We start from the raw sequence: 14,737 nt of genomic DNA, 5'->3' as shown, positions 1-14,737 counted from the left end.
AGCTTCTATTTCAGTGATGGACTGTGCTGGCTCATTAAGCAGATTACATTTATTTGGATTGTATTCAATTTTATGCATTTTACTTTCAATGGCAAACCTAGGCTTCTCATCCAAAAAAGTATTGATACTATCATGAATGACGTTACTGCTCTCTGCAGGTTCATCTTTTCTGTTTAATGGAGCTAATCTATTTGTAGACAAAGAAGGATTTGGATATATGGTTTGGAGCCAATTTTGTACATAGTTTTCTAGTGAATGATGAGCAATCTCAGGTGGAAAATCAGCTGCATTTTGCCCGTTTATGGTTCTACTTTTGCTTTTAGGTGTGCTTGCAATCTTTTTAGTCTTTCTGTGTTTTTTATGAGTTTTTGAAGATATCTGCAAATTGCCTGCCAATGCACTGTTGTTTTTCATTCCATTTAGGGGTATTTCTATCACTGAGGATTTATTTGTCTTTTCTATTAAATTAACATGAAAAACAGTATTACTTTTCTTGTGAAGATGGTATTTGATTTCTGCTTCAGAGCTCATGGTGTTCAAACTATATTTAGCTTCATTTTTCTGATAAGTGTTATCTTCTCTGTGTTTTTCAGTTTTTGGAAGCACTGATAAACTTATTTTTTTAACTGATCTGGGTTTCACTGTAGCCATCTGTTTGTCACCTCTTGTTGGTTTGATAATACATAATTCATTCTGTTGAGGATCCACACACACTTGCGAACACTGTTCCTCTTTAAAGGAGATGCTATTTGAGTTTCTAGATGTAGGTGCCCCATCATCATAATTCTCTTTACAAAGTTTTACTAGGTTTTTAATAAAACGTTCATGTACAATACCATCTGTGCCTTCTGTTCTGGATTTCTGAATGGCTTCACAACGAAGGACTGAGTTATGAAGCACATTCTCATGCTTATCAGCTCCTTCTTCCATAGATGCTCTGTCTTGCTGACTCTGGTCTTTCTTTGTTCGTTTCTCCATTAAAAATCTTTGGGATTGCTTCTTCTTGTTTTTACTAAAATAAGTTTTGGACTTCCTTTCTCTATCATTTTCAAAACTGTCACCGAACTGCCTTAGCCCATCTCTGCAAACAGATGATCCGATAGTAGTTGACTCTGGAGTCTCATTATAACTTGATGATGTGTCTGTCACAGTTGTATTATTTTCTACATGGGTCAAACTCAGGGCAGAAGGCATAACATCAGAAGAAAAACAGGATGCTTTATTGTTGGGTTCAGAAGATTCTGAACCCTTAGCTGCACTATTTAGTGACATTTTTGATTCTTTAACTTCACAGCAGTCTTGATGAAAGCATTCAGCATCTGTTGAAAATGGCCTGGCAATAACTTGCTGAATCTTTGGAGAGGGTATATAATCACTGAGGTTATCTGTACAGTTTGATCTTAAATCATTACTATCTTCTCTCACAACTGACTTTTTCACCTTTGTCAGGGAAACATCTTCATCATGGATCAAATCTAATCTATTGTGGCTGCTGGCTTCTGTTAGATGACTTGCCATTTCCTCTTTGTCCTTGCCAGGCACTGAATACTTTACAGTGCTGCTGCTTTTCTCATGTGCTGGGTTGCTGCTAGTCGATGGCATTTGGCAATTCGATTGGGCGACCACACAACAATCAGCTTTTCTTTCCCTGTCTTCTAATTCCTCACTGTAGGAAATGTGTTTTGTGTTTTTCTGAAAGTTTCCTTCTGGCACAAGGTTTTCTGACACTTTGACTGCAGCCTGCTTCCGTCGCACCGACCGAAGCATGGGTGTAGGAGGTCTGTCGAGTTTTCCTTTATCGTCAGAAAACATAATACTTGGGCCCACAAATTCAGGAGGAGTCAGAAAGGCATCAGAATAATTAGCTTCTGATCCAGAATCAGAGGGTTGGACCTTAGTTTTAACCTGTTTTAGTGGTTCACCTTCAATATGATAATTTTCTGAGTAGAGCACTGTTTCATTTCTTTTATGTGTTGAACTAATGAGATCTGATGGCTGACTTTCTGGTTCTACCATGGACCTGAAGATGTTGCCATTTTTGTCAGCAAAACTGGAGCAACTGACTGTGGTTGTCCATTTGATGGCTTCTTCCTCTTTTAACTTGAATCGAACCTTCATTTCAACCATCATACTGCCATCGGGATTCACATGAACAGATTTGACCATGCCATCTTCCAAGGGCATCAAGGAGAATTCTGCACTAGGATGTGGCTGAGTTTCAGTTGGGTTCACAACATTATCAGGTTCATAGGAAAAATGTAAAGTATTGCTGTCATTATTACCTATTTTGTAAGATTCAAGAGAATGAAAATGAGAAGTTGAACTAGGGGCTATTTGTTCCCCTGCTGCTAAGAATGACATTGGCAGCATCCAAAATTGGAAGCATAGATGAAAAGTAAAGAAGACATCATGTAAAGCATCCAGAGGAAGAAATTCCATCAGTAAGGTAGAAGAGAAAAAATATAAAGAAAAAGAAAAACAAAGTGATTAGTACAAGAAACACCAAAGATTTATGGACATATAGTAATAATTACAAGCACTGAAACTCACAATTAACAGTAAAAACAAAAATCCCATTGTACACATCTGTTCACTAGGGGCGGCATATTCAAAGCACATTCAGTGCTCGATAGCCAGATAAGTAGGACTTATCCAGCTACCTTTTAGCCACATAAAAGATGGATGGGTAGTGGACAGATCAGGGTGGCGCTACTTATCCAGTTAACTTAACTGGATAAGAAGCAATGTTCACTCTTATCTAGTCAAGTTAATCAGACAACAGCCATAGAGCTGGTCTGACTTAGCCGGATATAACTTATCCTTATATAATTTATCTGGCTAAGTAGAAATTTGTGCATGGATATTCAGCAACATAGCCATGCCGCTGAATATCCCTTGTAATTTAGCTGGATATCTTATATCCGGCTAAGACCTGGATTCATCATCCTTCGCAGAATAAGAACATAAGAACATGCCATACTGGGTCAGACCAAGGGTCTGTTAAGCCCAGCATCCTGTTTCCACAGTGGCCAATCCAGGCCATAAAAACCTGGCAAGTACCCAAAAACTAAGTCTATTCCATGTTACCATTGCTAGTAATAGCAGTGGCTATTTTCTAAGTCAACTTAATTAATAGCAGGTAAGAATCCTGAGAAAACGGGGTGGTGTGGGAGCGAAGGGCGGGGGTGGGCCTGTGAAAGCCCACAGCCTTCGCACCATGGCAGTGCACCGGCTACCAGCTCTCGCACTGAATAGTGCCACCATGAAAGTAGGTGCTATTCGGCGTGCTACTGCCGACGATATTGTTAGTAACATTATCGCCGGCAGCAAAGCCACCGCCGACTCCGCCCCCTCCCCACCCCGACTTCTCCCCTCCCCTCCCCCTAATTTGCATTATATCGCATGCGATATGGCCTTATCGCATGAGTTAGGGCCCTAAAGCATGCAATGAGTTAGGGCCCTAAAGCATGCCCTAAAGCATGCCCTAAGGCCTGGATTTTCTAAGATTGCAGACCTTAGAAAATCCGGCGGTAACGGGGGGCAGGGGGGCGAAGCAGGGGGTGGGCCTGCGAAAGCCGGCAGCCATCGCATCACTGCGGTGTGCTGGCTTTTGCACCGAATAACTACACCAGGACTTTTCGCATGTGATCGCTTTTGAAAATGACCTCCTAAGTTACTTAACCGGCTGATTATTGGACCCTAGATGTTTTGCTTCAAACTGATGAGAATATGTACTTCACCTCTGACCATAGCTAGAGTTTGATATTTTATAAATCTTTTTGTACAATAGCTCATCATTTGCCACCTCAGAGTATCTGACCCAGGAGAGATTACAGGGGGATGCAAGATGGTTCAGTGCCAAAGAAGGAACTACAAGTTGCACTTAAGGTGTTCAATTCCTAAACACCAGTTTCTCCTCCTAGATGAAGTAGCTAAAAAAAAACAACCAGAAAAGAAGATCTCTCACCCATGCATGTCGCACTCATTTTGGGGAAAGAGGGCAGTGTGAGAGAGAGTTTCCTTTCTGATATTTGCTCTACTGCTGCCATATGAAACTAAGGAAGGAGACAGAGGTGAAGTAGTCAGAAAGCAAGGGAGTTCAAGGGGAGAAGAGAAAAAGAGGGTTTGGGAGCAAGGATCTGGAGAATAGAGAAGAAGCCAGTAGCGCCCAAAGAGAACATCTCAGTTGTAGCTTGAGATAGGCCAAGAGCACAAGGCAGGGAGTCAGAAGGAAGAGGTTATAGGCAATAGAAGAGTAAGACTAAGAGAATAGGTTAAAATAATGGAGAGAACAATTTACAGGGAGTTGGACTTATTGACCAAGGAACATTGTTGGTTAGGGCTTAATGTGGCAAGAACTGAGAACCACAATGATAGTGTGAGCTCTGATGAATTCACATGTACTGCTATACATACAATAAACACAAATACCGAAAGGATGCTAAACTCACTGATTCTATGAAGGCTCAAGATCAGCTACAAAGCAATATATATAGGATATTTCGTTTTATAGCAGTAAATTTATGATCATTTCTTATAGTGTAAAATATATAATATATATCACTCAATTAATATTATTCGCTAATATAGCATAGTAAAAACATAACTTAAAAACTGCTTTGTCACAACACATAGTAAGGCAGTTTGCTTTGCTTATTGGAGATGTGTGGTACTTATGCTAAAAGGACTGAATTTTCAAAGAGGTTCTGCATGTAAAAATAGCATATACATGCATAAGTAGCACGGACGTGTATATATGCTACTTTATAAAACTTTCATGATATATCCATACATATAATATAATTGGAAAAGTTATTTGGATTAGTTATTGCTATTCAGTAAGACAGATACAATGAACATGTTTTTCCTTTATTCTTTTCCTTGCTGGGCAATATTATGCATTTGAAAATTATTTTAACTGCCTCAATGTTATGTAGGCTGACAAATGGTATCTCAAGTATATTATTTCACCATTTTCTGGGGTATTTTGAATCATTAGTAATGGCTTACAGCACATTGGTTGACCTACTGGAAATCACTGCAGCTGAAAAGTGTGGGCATTAAATAAGTCATTAGGGAGCTATGAAACCTTTACTTCACTCTAACAATGCAAGGGGTTTATCTTTATTCTGTTCAGTTATCACATTACTGATAATTTACCTAAAAAGCTTTAACTAGAGAGACGATTTGTTGTCAAAAACATTTCATAAATTACTTGATGTTAATGCAGTCTAAAGGATTGAAGAAGCAATTTCGGGGGAGGGGGGGAGGGGAGAGGTGTTTGCTTATTTTATCTATTAGTTGTATCATCTCCTCTGCAAGAAAATTAGGAAGCTTTTGGTATTTTAAAATGAGATTACAGATTTTGAAATACAGGGTCTTCTCTCCTGATAATGCTGTCATCAGTGGAAATGCACTGTGCATTATAGGATCTTGAATATATACCAGCTGAGTTACAATATCTAGGACAGATGAGGAATTAAGCAAATGATAACATCTCAGGCTCAGTTTCTAAGGTGGTCTCTGTGCACACCATGAGAAATAGGAGCAAAGCAGTAGCATTAGCAGACACTTTTAGGACTATACACTAAAGTCTAGCATGATTGCAGGCCCCGATCTACTGGGTGTGCAAATTGTGCAATTTCACGAGGAGGCACACTTGAGGGGCAGCAGCGGCAGAAGGGAAGGAGATGCCTGGCGGGGCCTTATAAGTCATCCAGCAAACTTTCGCTGAATATACATCCCTAAGAGGTCCAGATTCAACTGCTGCACAGTAGCTGGATAAACTTATCTGGCTATCTCAGCCTATATATCCAGCAGCATGGCAGCACCGCTGAATATATCCAGCTATCTTAAAGTTAGCCAGATAAGTTTATCCAGCTAGCTTTAGCACAGGTGCATGGACAGGATAGGTTATCCAGCTAACTTAGCTCCTCTCAGTTATGCCCCAGAAAGCTCCTGACTCATCCAGTCAAATTTTAGCCACATAAAAACTTATCCGGCTAGAATTTAGCTGCATAAGTGCCCAGTATTCATTTAGCCAGATACCTTCTGAATTATCTGGCTAAATGCTTCTGAATAAGGACCTCCATATACCTAGTTTACTTTCCAGGACCTTACCCCACCCCTGGTTTCATCCATTTTTAGATACCTAAATTTAGGTGAGCAGCAGAGGGAAATGTTTAATCTAGAAAGTTCTAGGCACCTAACTCCTTAAATTAGATACCCAGATCTTTTGAATATTTTAAAATAAAAATTCTGGTGTCAGCTTCTCTGAAACCTGCTTAAAAAAATACAGATTATGGAAAAAGAACTTACGGTTTCCACTTTCTTGCTTGGATTTTGCTTTTGGAAGCACTCGATTTGAGATCCCTGGTAGTTTAGCAGGGAGGCAGTCCCTTTCAGGATCATAATTTCTTGGCTTAAAAGGTTCTTTCCCTGCTGCAACTAATGCTCCAGAACTCAAGAAGAGAGCTTGAGTATTGAGAAGCTAGGAAAAAAGGCATAACATCAGGTTTATCAGGTGAACAAGATATTAGAAGTATTTTTCTTATACAGTATGCAATAGCACAATATTGCTCTAGAATGAAAAGTATTATACAGTTTATATTTAGGGTACAGTAAAGCTCCATGTCTGTAGGTAGAGTTTGATCCAGTGGAAGATGAACTAGTAGGTTCCTGTTTCTTAAAAAGTTGGAACTGTTAGAAACGGGGGTGTTTAGTGTGCCCTTGGACCTCAGCCCAACCCCAGACGGATCCAGGGCCGAACCGAGGGTTGACGGCGTGTCCCAGCATGGCAGAACATGGTCTTATCCTCTGCCAGGCCTGCAAGTTCCCAGAGCCAACAACAAATGATATTGGTAGGTGAATGGTCCTCCGACCATTCCGAGCCCTTTCAGACCTGCCGCTTGGAATGGCATGGAGCAGCAGGCCTGGCCTGAGGTTGAGGGCAGACAGGCCTTGACACGAAGACATAACACCAAAGTCAATGCAACGGCATCACAGATGAAGACATGACACCAAGGCTGATGCGAAGACATCACGGACCAATGGTCGATGCGATGGCATCCCGGACCTGGGTCGATGCGACGACATCAGGAACAAGACATAGACTTGACAGCAAGATTGATGCAACGGCATCCGGGATGAGACGAGGAACTTGAAAAATTCCAGACGAGACGAGAGCTGGGCGGAAGGACATTGGCACTGTCTCTCAGGGTGCCCTACACAGTCCACCTGCGGGGCTGGTCGCGGACCACCCTGTCCCACTGCGCGCCCTACACAGCCCGAGGAGGCTGGTCACGGACCACGCTGAGAACGGGACAAGCGCAGGGAAGAATCCAGTCGAAGTGGAACTCCGACGACAAAGCCAGATGTCGCCCGAAGCACCACAAAGGCTGGCAGGACATGACGGCTCAGGAGCACAGGAACGAATTCCACCTGTAGGCAACTCCACGCTTGGGAAAGACGTCATCCGAGAGAGCAATGGCCTGACAGGACCAAAAGGCTCAGGAGCGCTGAAGACACAGGAGCAGGATACCAAGGAATTAGGAACATCAGGAAACAGAAGATCAAGATGAGACACCAGGACACCTGGACGAGGACCTCAGACACGAACATGACTTGACATGACGAGACGACAAAACGAAGAGGAGCTCCATGAAGAAGACCTGACGGAGCTCTGGCAGGCAGGAGCCTCTAGAGTGAAGTAACTCCGATGCAAGGCAAAGCTGACTGGAAGTTGAAGTCCTTTTATAGGGCTGCAGACAGGCGACTCCCTGGGAGGAGTTTGGAAGGCCTACACCTAGCTGGCCCTATAACTATGGAGGAGTGCTGCGGGCCAGCCCCTAGGGAGAAGGGCATGGCTCAAACCAGGAAGTCCATGCAGACACAAGCAAGCCTCAGGCAGGCCCCAAAAACATTGAGGTCTCCCAGGCCCTGGCGCAAATCCTGGATAGTTCGTAGGCGAGACCCCGGCTTTGGAGCGGCCTCCAGGAAGAGGTAAGGAGCCTCCCGTAGCATTGCTACAGGAGGGTTCATAACAGGAGCTAGAAATCTAGGCATGCAACGAGAGTAAAACCAGGACAGGCTCTATCTCTTCCTATGGACATGGAGCTCTATTGTAACCCTATGTAAGTTGTATCCTTTGAAGTTTGCAATATACAGTATAAGGGTGTTATTACTGACCATTGTACACTGTGCTGTTGTTAATGACTACATAATGCAATTAGTTTCACAGTCAGTCAGTCAGTTTGGTCAAAAGATAGCATAAGTCCATTGAGTTTATGCCATGTCAAATTACCCTTGCTGAGCCTTTACAGATACATTCTTATCAATCACATTTCACTTGTAAACACATTAAAATTATGTATACCAAATCGGCACATGTAAAGTTTGCATGAAAAACGCACATAAGCTAAACCAATTTTCTAAGTCAACCTGCATATATATGTTTGCTCTGAATATTATCCCACCACAATTACCAGCACACATTATACATGCTAATTTGTGAACAGAATTTTTTCAGGAAAATGTGCTCACATACTTTCAGAAATGCAAAAGGATGCACATAAATGCATCCCATTCCCCAGCCCCGTCCCCAGGAACTCCTCGGCTCAGTCCAGGTAAACTTAGACACATACGGGCAGATGCAGTATGATGCGCGCGGCCAAGCGCACTGTTAGCCCCTGTTTGGCTGCGTGTTTTCGACACGCTATTTTTACCCCTTATACAGTAAGGGGTAATAGTGCATGAAAAATGCACGGCCAACTCCCCTCCCCCCAAAACTAATAGCGCCTGCAACATGCAAATGCATGTTGATGAGCCTATTAGTCCCGCACAATCCAGAAAGTAAAATGTGCAGCCAAGCTGCACATTTTACTCTCAGAAATTAACGCCTGCCTTTGGCAGGCGTTCATTTCAGCCGGCTCAGGGAAAGTGTACAGAAAAGCAGAAAAAAAACTGCTTTTCTGTACACCTTCCGACTTAATATCATAGCGATATTAAGTCGGAGGCCCCAAAAATTAAAAAAAATAAAAAATCGGAAGGTGGATGCTCAATTTTGTCGGCATCCGTATTCTGAACCCGTGACTGTCAGCAGGTTCGATAACCAACGCCGGTAAAATTAAGCGTTGGCTGTCAAACCCGCTGACAGATGCAGCTTCTGCCAATATGGAAGCACTAGGGACACGCTAGCATCTCCCTATTGCCGCGGGCCCTCATTTGAATACTAAATTGCGGGCCCAGGAGAGAGGCCTGGCTGCGCGTCAGGAGAGTGGGCACTCGCCTCGGAGTGCCGGCTCTCCCGCGGATTTTACTGTATCGGCCTGATAGTGCCTAAGTCATATGTGTGTAAGTTTACCTGCATGGCAGTTTTGTAAAAGGCCATTTACATGAGTAAATCACTGTTTTACCCATGGAAATGCCTTTCAAAATTTCCTCGATATGTTTCCAACAGTCAGGCCGATACAGTAAAGTTCACGGGAGAGCGGGCGAGCGCCCACTCTCCCGGCGCTCACACAGGCCAGTGTCCTGTGCGTGCAATTCAGTAAACTAAAATATTTAAATTAGGGCCCGCGGTAAAAAGAGGTGCTAGGGACACTAGCGCATCACTAGCGCCTCTTTTAGACAGGAACGGCAGCTGTCAGCGGGTTTGACAGCCGACGCTCAATTTTGCTGGCATTGTTTCTCGAGTCCGCTGACAGCCACGGGTTCAGAAACCGGACGCTGGCAAAACTGAGCATCCGCGGGCTGCTTTTAAATTTTTCATTTTTTTTATTTTTTACTTTTTTAACTTTTGGGACCTCCGACTTAATATCGCCATGATATTAAGTTGGAGGGTGCACAGAAAAGCAGTGTTTACTGCTTTTCTGTGCACCCTTACTTACTGTATCGCGCGGGAATGACTAATAGGGCCATCAACATGCATTTGCATGTTGCGGGCGCTATTAGTCTCGGGAAGGGGGGGGGGGGGGGTTGGACGCGCATTTTCAACATGCTATTACCCCTTACTGAATAAGGGGTAAAGCTAGCGCATCGAAAACGCGCGTCGAAAATGTGCGTCCAAATGCCGGTTAACAGTGCGCTCCAGATAGTCCACCGAAGCGCACTGTACTGTATCGGCCTGAATATTAGGTAAGAAAAGCTAAAACATTTGTCTGATGAAAAAGATTACACCAAAGATCAATTCTAATTGTTCATAATCTTGCATTTACTGTATATAGTGCTTCAAAGCCCTCATAGCTCATAGAAAGCTGAGTCAGGGTGAAACATGGCAGCAGTTTTTTTTTTACATAGAACACTGCATTAGAGAGGAAATAAAGAATAGGGGTGTGTGTAGAAAACACTTGTGGTTTCATTTTGGTTTTTCCTCTTTTCTTATTTTTTGTTACTGTTTTCATTTTATTTTATTTTGTTTTGTTACTTTACATATGTAAATGCATTTTTACTTGTGTATAGACATATTTATGTGCATAAAATTGATTTTATATGCACACCGTTTAGGCCACAATGAAACCAATTGAAATAAAATGAAAGCACATCCCTAATAAGGGAAAAGGACTGGATATAATGAGTGATGATTTAACCATTATTGACTCTTACCTTTCTGCCATCTGTGGTATATAAATTGACAACTGGATACTGCATAACCTCAGTCAGGTGATCCAGAAAAGCATTAAAGTTTTGCATGGTCTTCGTATTCAAAACGATGGTGTGTTTTACTCTGATGTCCCCATTTTTGAAAACAACCAGCTTCTTAGAAATTCTTCTTGCAAAGGCAGCTTCCCAACGACCAGAGCTGACTTCATTCTGTCTAGCTAATGGCACGGTTCGGCGACGAACACTCAAATGCCTACTACTCTGCCACTGTAAAGGCTTCCTACTGGCCTGCTCAAGGTTAATTGGCTTAATCTTCCTTTTCTGAGAGCAAATGTAGGAGCTGCCATCTTCCAGCTCCTCTAGATTGGTAATGTGGTGTCTCCCTCTTGGTGTTGTTATATTCCTCACCCCAAAAGGCAATGGTACCCTTTTTGACAAGCTGTCTAGCAATGTATCAAATGTTTTAAAGGAACGATTACTGATCACCATCTTGATCCCATGAAATCGTGGATCACCACTTTTGTAGAAAGAGATACGCTTGGCTACAACAGGTTCTGTTAGGCTAGAGAGGCGTATAGATGGAGCATGATAACTCTCTGAGAAATCTGGTTGAGCCACTGAGAAATTTGTGGAAGTAGTTTCACTCATTTTTACAGTGATCTAAAATAAGAAGAGACAAATATAAAATGTTTTCTTGCAATGTAAGTAGAAAAGCAATTTAGATTCTAGGAAATGTGAAAAGACAGATTTATAAGAAAAATGCAACAGATACAAATATTGTCAAAAGTCAGTGACCTAAAAGGACCATATTGCTATTATTTCTAAATTTCACAAGACCTAAGGTAAAATAATTTAACATAGCTTTCTTTACAATGATTAAGATACACAATGGCCAGTGCATGAACCCTGCTCGGCACAGAGTGATGCTAGCACTATTGTGCACTGCAGTGTGCCCAGCTAAAAATGTTAGTACCAGGTGAATGCACATACTAGAAGACTCAGAAATAGCAACAACCATAAAGGGAAAAATCTGGTTAAAAGCAAAGCAAAAAGCAAGATTGGAAAGGTATATTTCATGGAGAACACAAAACTTACAAAGGCGTTCTTTACAAAGAGTTCACATTTCTAAAATGTATTTGTGGGTGTCCATGTCCTTTATATGCATTTATATGTATAGCTCTTAAAGTTACGAGCCTTTCAATTATGTGCATAGCTCTCAAAGTTACAAGCCTAACTTTAAATGTATGTGCATAGCTCTTAAAATTACGATGTAGCTCTGAAAGTTAGTTGCATAAACTGAAAGTTACGCAAGCTCCTGTGCATGTGTAGATGAAAAGTTTTCCATTGTTAGGCAATTGTGGTGCTCTCCTATGGTACTTTCCTGTAAAGAATATCTAAAACATGAAAAAAAAACTCATCATAGCCTGAAAAGGATATTCAGCGTGTGCAGAAGGAGGCACCAACAGAGATGCTTCTTTAAGGACCTCCCTGCTATCCACAGGCATGCCAAGAAAAAAAAACAAACCACAAATTCATCCAAATGTTTATATATGCCTTTCATGCGCCTCCCAGAATGTTCAGACTCAAATATATTTGCTCCTGCTTGATGCTGACGCAAGGCCAAGCCAGCAAACTGTCAATATTCTGCAGTGCTCATTGCTTCCTATTGGATAGATTTTCAATATATGAAAACTTTTTTTTAATTACTGGGAAAACTGGAAAGTTAGCTAAAAGTTTGCTTTTACTAGATACCAACTTCCCTCCCTCCCCTCCCACCACCCACAAAAAAAAAATGGAGACAGAAAGAACGAGAAAGGGTAGAGCAGTGAAGGTAGATGGAAAGGGGAGATTGAAGGAAAGAGAACATTGAGGGGGCAGGAAGTAAATGAGGGAATGAGGGGGAGAGTAAAGTGAATGAAAGAACAAAAGACTTAGAGGATGAAATGGGAAAAACAGAATCAGAAACAAATTAGAGATGCACATGTGTTTTCTGAATTCAAGGGGAGGGGAGGGAAGACTCCTCAGATAATAGGCCTGCAACTTTTTTAAAAACCTTTAGGGAACTTTGGGGAAGATGAGAGAGGAGACTCCCCACACATCATTTTTAGTTTTTTATTAGGGTTGATGGGAGGGAGGGTTTTGTACCTACAGGCCCGTAAATACTTTTTTTTTTGTTTTGCAGACAGTGAACCAACAATATGTTGAATCTAGCTGGTTAAGGCTAAAGGTATCCAGGCACAGGTACCCTGATATCATTAGACCTGCTCTGAGGTTTAATGATTTCTGGGTGCCCAAGTAAAATTAGCTGGACAACACTAATGTTCAGCACTACCTGTTCAGCAAATCTCACAGAAACCACATCTCCTCAGTACTTCACTCCCTACACTGGTTATCTGTTGAATAGAGGATACAATATAAAACACTCATCACGATCCATAGCCTCTTAAATGATGATACATTGACTTGGCTCAGCTCACAGTTCCACACATACAGACCTACTAGAATTCTATGTTTGGCCCAAAAAAAAACTCTTACAAGTACCAACCATCAAAATTACCCAGCTTGACATCACGAGATGATGCACTTTTTCAATTGCTGGCCCCCAACTCTGGAATTCTATTCCAGACAACTTGAGACACCTTGAAAATGTGAGAGTTTAAAAAGAATCTAAAAACATTTCTTTTTAAATACGCTTTTAACACTGAAGACACTACTTAACCATTCTTTGCATTCTGTTTGACTTGTTTTCTCTCCAAGCATTCCCCCTTTCTCTTTAATTTATTTTCCCCTATTTTTTTATGTTGTGTATTGCTCTTGTTTATTTTATTATGACTGATTTAATTTATTCTATTTTATGTATGTGATATTTTACTATGTACGTTTTATTGTAAACCATTTTGATGACATTTTTGTATAAAAAACAGTATATAAATCATTTAAATTAAATAAATACATAAATAGGTTTAACCCTTGACTCTGGAATACCTCTTTTTTAATCAGATAATTTTAAAATGAGTAATGATATATCCAGACATATCCGAGGGTGGGGGACATGGGGAGTATATTTAAACCTCTAGGTTTGTCTTCCTATGTTCCAAACTTAGGCCTGGATTCACCATTCCAATGCAGAATGGGAAATCCAGTTAAAACAGGGGGTGGGGGGTGAAGGGGGGCGGGCCTGAGAAAGCCGGCAGCCATCGCACCACCGTGGTGTTATCATTACCGGCTTTCACACCCAATAGCGCCACTGTGAATGGTGGCGCTATTGGGCGCACTACTGGCGACGATAATGGTGCTTACCTTATCATCGCCAGCGAAGATATCGCAGCGTCCACCTCCTCGCTGCCCCAACTCCTCCCCTCGCTGCCCCGACTCCACGCCCGGCAAGCTATCGCAGGCAAATAGGGACTTTTTGCATGCGATAGCCGCTTATCGCACATGATAAGCGATAGAAAATGACCCCCTTAACCAGACAAATCATTTTAAATACTAACCCCTAAATTCATTTTTGTCATTAGGATATTCTTTTTCCATTTAAGTGAAGGAAGCAACGTATCTTATTTTGGGTTCTGAAATAGGGGTTTTCTATCTAAGTTTAGTGAAACTTGCAGGCAGACATCAGCTGTTGAGTTAAGCAAAGCATCACCAAGTTTTAGTTTTAGGATTTTGCTTCTCCCAGACACTGTTGGTACCGTCACCCTCCTCTCATCCCCAACAAGGGAGAAGAGAGCAGAAGGACTATAACAATTAAGCCATGTACTTTTTAAGTACACACAGTTGGTACGGTGAACCGGTGAATGGTTTAGTAAATCAGTTTTGGTTCTATGGAGTGGTGCAGCAAGCGTGCAGAACAAAGGGTGTCCAGGGCAAGACCAAAAATCAACAAGTACCATTGGAGAAGTGGATTTGGAAGGAGCATCATAGACAACCTGTGTGTGGGATACCTGCCAGAGTCAGAGATATGATGACCTGGCTGATCTACTTGTAGTATATGCTTTTATAAAACAATACATTTCAATGGTTTCTTGAGTGGCATGAAAGGCCTGAGGAGTGATGCAGCAAGCGTGTAGAGCAACAAATGGCTAGAGTAATAGCAAGAGTCAGCACATCCTGCAGGGGAAGGGGATTTGGAAAGAAC

General features: G+C 41.8%; 1 protein-coding gene across 1 annotated transcript in view; it reads right to left on the bottom strand.

Moving 5' to 3' along the window:
- LOC115085365 (lipoxygenase homology domain-containing protein 1) overlaps positions 1-14,737 on the bottom strand; it is a 462,471-nt gene that overhangs the window by 354,093 nt on the left and 93,641 nt on the right. The window contains exons 2-3 of the mRNA XM_029591284.1: positions 10,603-11,259; positions 6,319-6,490 (exon numbers count right to left, since the gene is read on the bottom strand). Coding sequence (XP_029447144.1) covers positions 6,319-6,490; positions 10,603-11,247 — 817 coding nt within the window. The 5' untranslated portion in view covers positions 11,248-11,259. The remainder of the gene's footprint in view (positions 1-6,318; positions 6,491-10,602; positions 11,260-14,737) is intronic.

This window comes from Rhinatrema bivittatum, chromosome 2 (genome assembly GCF_901001135.1).
Source record: "Rhinatrema bivittatum chromosome 2, aRhiBiv1.1, whole genome shotgun sequence".
Classification (NCBI taxonomy): domain Eukaryota; kingdom Metazoa; phylum Chordata; class Amphibia; order Gymnophiona; family Rhinatrematidae; genus Rhinatrema; species Rhinatrema bivittatum.
This window is presented reverse-complemented; position numbering and strand designations above follow the sequence as displayed.